The sequence below is a fragment of the Triticum dicoccoides genome, chromosome 7B (genome assembly GCF_002162155.2).
Source record: "Triticum dicoccoides isolate Atlit2015 ecotype Zavitan chromosome 7B, WEW_v2.0, whole genome shotgun sequence".
Taxonomy (NCBI): domain Eukaryota; kingdom Viridiplantae; phylum Streptophyta; class Magnoliopsida; order Poales; family Poaceae; genus Triticum; species Triticum dicoccoides.
Window position 1 is genome coordinate 738,750,688 of NC_041393.1, and position 6,394 is coordinate 738,757,081.

The window sequence follows — 6,394 nt, forward strand, 5'->3', positions numbered from 1 at the left end:
GTTTCTTGGAGTGTGTGATGTTCCGGTAACTTAGCTAGTTACCACAAGCACCTCTCTCTTTATTAAATACGTGCCACATAAGCAAAGTTGCATTGGAGTGTGTGATGTTACTCCTAAGTTCCTCCCCACTGTGACCAGCCTTAGGGGATAGCCCGCTGCAAATCCGCGGCCTGTCTCCTTCTTGGAGGGTGGATTAGGCTAGTTCTTCGGGTCGGAGCGGTGGCTCTGGGTGCAAGCAGCCTTGCGGAGGGTGCCGTCGTGTTGGTGTTGTTGTTCTGTCTTGACTGTGAGGGTGGCGAGATAGTTCATGTGGGAGGCGTCCATGAGTAGAAGTTGGCGACAATGCTGCTCATTGCTCATTTTCGGGCGTTTGTCTTCATCACTAACCACCAATCTTGGGCAGAAGAAGAAATTTCAAATTTAATTAGAGAGATATGTTACTTTGTTCAAATAATTTTGGACTTGGAGCATTTCGTCACGCACAAAAAGTGGAATTGGCGCAACAAACTGATGGAGCACCTTTTAAAAAGTTGCACTTCTCTTACACATGTCAACATAAACATACACAGCTTGACACCTAACAGGTTAAGTGCTGCACTGTTGTGCTGCGTTGCATCGAACATGAGATGGTGCACGTGCCTTTACATTCTTGTGACGCTGAGATGAGACGGCAGCAGCAGAGGAGAACAGTGACAGTATGTACGTTGCTTTTGCTCCATGCATGTGTCTCCTGTCGCCGGAGCAGCGCTCACATATCTGCTGGCGCTTGCCCATCTCCCTTGATCAATAATCTAGTCACCCCACGCAGCAAACAGATGAATCAAGATGTCGTTGTCTCACCTCACGGACCTTCATGGAATCATCTACTACTCCTATAAAAAAAAAAGAGGACGAAGACCAATCCATTTTATCCGTCTAATCCTATAATCTAACGATCAAGATCTTTCTAATGTTTAACATCAAACACAGACAGAGCAACCCACTAATCTCACCCACGATCGATCTCCCGTCAAACAAACAGAAAACCACGATCGATCCGCTCGGTACCGCTTCGCCCCCCCACCAAAAAATCCCCGCACGTCGCCCACCTCTTCCCTACAGCCTCCGCGCCAGCCACCGCCTCGACCGCCGCCGCGCCGTCCACGCGCCACGCGCCGCCTGGACAGCCGCGCAGTCCACGCGCCGCCGCGCCGTCCAGCGCCCACGCCGCCCGAACCGCCGCGCCGTCCATGCTCCAGGCGCCCGGATCGTCGCGTCGTCCACACGCCGACCGGGCCGCCGCGTCCACGCGCCGCTAGGACACAGCCCACGCCGGACCTCCACGCTGCAGGTGCTTTGCCCTCACATTCTTCCTGCTTGCAGTCACAATTCTTCTAATTTCTGCTGGTGTTTCTGCTGCTGTCAATTCTAGGCTTGTCAGTTCTAGGCTTGCTTCATAGAGTGCCACGGTTAAAACAGATGCAAATATATGTATTGCTCGATTTCCAATCCTGCACTTTGTTAGATCTAGGCTTGCTCCTCTGAACTCTGTAGTCGCACATTGCACATGCTGTTCCAACATCTGATTACTGCATATGCTTGTTCACCTCTTTCTGTACTTTGTTGATCCTTCTTAACATTTGTGTTTTTCTTATAAGATGACGAAGAGTAATTCAGACAAAGTTCCACGAACGACTACGCACCGTTCCCCATTTAAAGACATAACAAACTCGTCTACGATTGAGAATGCAAATGTCACTACTAATAGTCAACAAGCAAGAAAGAATACATGGTATGCCCGACTGTCTGATGAGAAGAGAACAGCATTTCTCGAAAATCGTTGCATGTCCCGACAAGAAAAGAAGGCTCAGCCTCTGAATATTATTACTGGTCAACTAACACCTGAGGCACATGCTTCGTTAGGATCCAAGGAGTGTACCCCTTTGAGCAACATAACCAACCCACACACAAATGGTATGTTTATACTTTCCATATCATAATTATTGAATGACCATTTACTCATTTTGCTTGGACGTCCGACTCCTGTGTTGTGTCAGATGGAAGATGCACAGGGGACTGCACGACTATTGTTCGACATTCCGAAGATGTTAATGTTGAGCGAAAAAGGACTGGCCATAATTGGTATGCTCGACTAACAGACGAACAAAGAGCAGAACACTTGCATAAGCTACAGTTGGCTCGCCTACAAAAAAAAGTTGTAGCTGACAGTGTTACTGTCGAATTACCTGACAGCTCGTACTCCCGATCTTCACCTGGTAATACCACCTTCAAATACCACTGTATTAATGACACATCTTCATCTGGGTTTATGAGTTTGTCTGCTCTTCTTCAAAACAGGTTCAGCCTCTACAGTACCAATTTCCAAGAGTAGTACTTGTCTTCCGGTGGGACGGCACAAAGCGACGACTGCAACCGGCGCTGCGAGTGCCAAACAGCGCCAACCATCTGCCGGGGAAGCGTCACCTGGTCAGAGCACCAACATTTGTTTTCAGTTCAAACTTGCAAAGTCACATAAATTGTGGACTGAAGCCGGAATGCTTATCATCCCACATGTTTCTACATCAACTGTAGGTCTCACACATTATGGATCGACACAATCCAGTATCACCTGTGTGGGACACACGCTGGTTGGAGAGCCAAATACAGGGGAGGACGTTTCTGATGATTGGCTGCACAGGAATCCAACTTATGTACGAGGAGCGAGGTCGGTGAACACAATAGTAACGTCTTACGGACTAGGGCAAGGTCGGCTGAACACAATAGTAACGTCTTACAGACTGGAGGAGAGCACGGACAATATGACTTTGTGCCCACAAGTTTTATCTTTGGTGCGTCCATTAAACGACAAGGTATGCTGAAACTTACCAGCAATTATTCAGTCTGTTACCTTTCGACATGACATGGAGACTTCTACCTTACGTTATATAGATTCGGCTGCCCGCTACGAGAAGGAGCGCATTCGTAAGAGAACGAAATACTCATAAATGAGCACGGACCAGAGAGATGCCTTACTATACCTTGTCATTATTGTGTCTCATTATTGTTCGTGTGATCCTATCTCTACTGAACCATGTAGATAAAATGCCCTTCCAATGTGTGCTCTTATAAATTTCTGTTTTTTCACACTTTATGTAGTTTGTCGTTTCCTTTTGGCTCCTTGATATCGTATAAGAGTTTTGTAATAATTTTGGGCTGTGTGTATCTTCGGATGTTTTCAGGGCAGGGGAGGCTACTGTTCCCTTGTCTAAAAATAACCTTCTATTTTAGAAAATATCCCTATAGGTTACAAACCTAACTGATGGCTTGATAGTTCCTTATTTGAACTACCGATATTTATAGCTTAATCTGGAGTAAATAAGCCATATAATTATATCATCTTACTATTCTTAGCACTGCATTGATAAGCACCCCATTCTTTGAAAATGTCGAGTTTTATCTCACAAGTTCATCACTATTGTTGATGCATCATGATTTTAACGATTTTTGCAGGTTCTATCTGATGAGATCTATGAGCATACTATCTACCATCCTGCTAAACACACACACTTTGCTGCATTACCTGGAATCTATGACAGAACATTAACTCTAAATGGGTTTTCTAAGGTAACACGGTTGTTTTAATTTTATTCTCTCTTTTGTGATGATGAATGCATTAAATACCCAAAGTGAGTAATCTGTCTTCAACAAGGTTTTAAGTTTTTTGCAAGATGCCTCTTGGAAGAACTCAACCTACTACAAGCATTGGAATCTATGTTAGCAGAGAACAGGACGATCATGGCTATAGAAAGAGAAAGAATATTTTCATGTAGCTGTCTGAAACTTTGTTTATGGTGTTAAAACCAAGTGTGTAGCATAATTTAAGATTTACTTGTATGGTTAGAAGATTCACTTGTTTTTAGGCTTTTAACTTCTGTTGAATTTGGGTCGATCGATGCCTCGCCGAACTAACTTATGAAATTAGAGATCAGTTGATTTTATAATCGTTACCTGGCTGGCAATCCCTGACAGGTGAACTTAATACTACTCGCATGGCAACTACACTTTGGTCTGCACTCTTCATCTACAACTCAAAGTGAGTAAACTCTTCTTTGTTTCTTTCTCCTCACTGACTTAATGCAATAGAGTTCCAGAAACCAGAAGCCTGTTGTAAATTATGGCAGTTCTCTGTCTTTTTTTTTGTTGTAATGCCTAATGCCTCAAGGTCCTATTTGAATCGCAGTAAAACTGTAGTGGAAATAGAAGTATCAGATCACCGGGGCATGAAAATGTTCACTGTTATGATAAATGAACCCCACTCTACTATTAGTCAGTACTTGGATTTGAGTAATCAAAATATGCCTTGCATGAAAAAGATGGAGTAGTATAAATTTAGGTGTTCTTTCAAGTAAGACTTGATAACTCAAGAAACTGAGTAAAAGTATTGCCATAGTGTGTGACATACCAATCTGCAACATTTTGAGCCTATACTTTATAGGTGCTAAAATAATTGAATCTTGCTGTGTGCCACGCTTCTGGTTGAATATAAAAAATACCTACAAGTAATTCATTTGCGTGTGCATGAACTTGTTGCATGTTGTACCTGATGCTTCATCTTGTTGTAGTGTTGATTTTATATCTAGAGAAAAGCAGATTCTTACCTTGATACCTGGAAGATCAAGAGGAGCATACAGCCATAGCCAGGTACTCATGTCAGTCACAGATCATTGGTGACAAAGGCATATTTTCTTTAAAGGTGCATGTGTTTCATATCACCCAAGCTGGAAAATATGAGGATCTTCTCCAAGCCAGACCTGAGCTCAATGCACCAAGAACATCAATTGAAGCAACAGTTCGTGTATATATAATGTATTGTGAGCCTTGGAACGAGCTCATGTGTGAGGCTAATATATTGTGAGCCTTTTACTTTGAAATGTGTGATAATGATGTGTCAGAGTTATGGATTGTGGAGACCAAATTTATGTGACAATTCTGTAATGTGAGGCCTAATTAAGTGTAGGTCTGATTATTTGGTTTTTAAACATGTGGAGTACCCATGATGGGTGAGCCTTCGATCGAGCTCATGTGTGAGGCTAATATATTGTAAGCCTTTTACTTTGAAATGTGTGATAATGATGTATCAGAGTTATGGATTGTGGAGACCAAATTTATGTGACAATTCTGTAATGTGAGGCCTAATTAACTGTAGGTCTGATTATTTGGTTTTTGAACATGTGGAGTACCCATAATGGCCTGACAATTCCTAAATGATGCTAATTTTTTTGTGCAAGATACTACTGATAATTCTGGTAAGATTTAGATAGATTTGAAAATACCTTTAAATTTAATTCAGTGCCTTTTTGGTCAAATTTTGATCAAAAATGGATTTTTTTAGAACAATTCAAAAAATCCTGTAAAATCAAAAGTAATAAAATTATCATTCTGGTTAAGTTTCATACACTTTTACCTGATGAAGGAATTAAAAATACCCTGAAATTTCTTTTCCAGCCCCATTTTTGGTGAAATTGTGACCAAGTGTTCACAAATATTCTTTTTTTCTTTGTAAGATCAACACTAATATACTTATCAATGTGTGAACGTTTCAAACATTTTTTTCTCACAGATATAAAAATAACTTTAAGCTACATTTTCGGCGGCAATATTTGACTAAAAAAAATCATGTTATCCAGAAAATATGTTACCAAGTGCAGCTACACCACTTGTTCCTTCACGGTTGGTCATAATATATCTGCCCTTCACGGTAGAACGACTGAGATAGACTACAACATATCATCATGCAATTCGGTAAGTTTGGTCTATTTTATTTGGTTGTCGTGATTAATGTTTGTTCTCAATGAGTGTTGCTTGTAGATATTGCTCCCTCACGCATTCCTCGGCCACTTCATCTTGCTCGCAATCGACAAACATGCACGTCAAGTATGTATTTTGGACCCACTATTTCCGCCCTTATCCCCAGAGAGATATGCGTTAAAATTTCAAAGGGTTGCATTCTACCTGAATGATGCACTCGAATTAGCACAACCGGGTTGGAAGTCTGATACATTTGCCTGGCCACGTAAATCACCAATTGATGTTCCGACGAGCCTAGACCGGTCAGTTACTCTGAAAATCACTATGCATGTTTTATATTTATTGTCATAACCTCCGAAGATAATGATAGTGTATTCATCTACAGGAATGAATCTGGTTATTTCGTTTTCAATTTTATGCTCTGGCATGGTAACAAATTTGTTCGTCCAATTTGCACGGTGAGTATTCTATATCACACGTTCATAAAAAGTTTGAAGCAAAATTGCATCCTACATCATGCATTGCTCATGTAGGATGGTTATGAGTTGTGAAAGAATATTTTGATACACTTGCTCGAGTATGATGCGAATGAAGCTGAAGACAATAT

At 41.6% G+C, this 6,394-nt stretch overlaps 1 protein-coding gene across 1 annotated transcript; it reads left to right on the forward strand.

Annotated features, from left to right (window-relative positions):
• The first annotated feature begins 1,285 nt into the window (after positions 1 to 1,285).
• Positions 1,286 to 5,128, forward strand: LOC119341443. The gene is made up of 8 exons (XM_037613315.1): positions 1,286 to 1,330; positions 1,638 to 1,953; positions 2,037 to 2,255; positions 2,338 to 2,466; positions 2,572 to 2,849; positions 3,490 to 3,603; positions 4,009 to 4,072; positions 4,602 to 5,128. The coding sequence occupies exons 2-8, from the start codon at positions 1,638 to 1,640 to the stop codon at positions 4,640 to 4,642; spliced, it is 1,161 nt and encodes a 386-aa protein (XP_037469212.1). The 5' UTR covers positions 1,286 to 1,330; the 3' UTR covers positions 4,643 to 5,128.
• Positions 5,129 to 6,394: the final 1,266 nt, after the last annotated feature.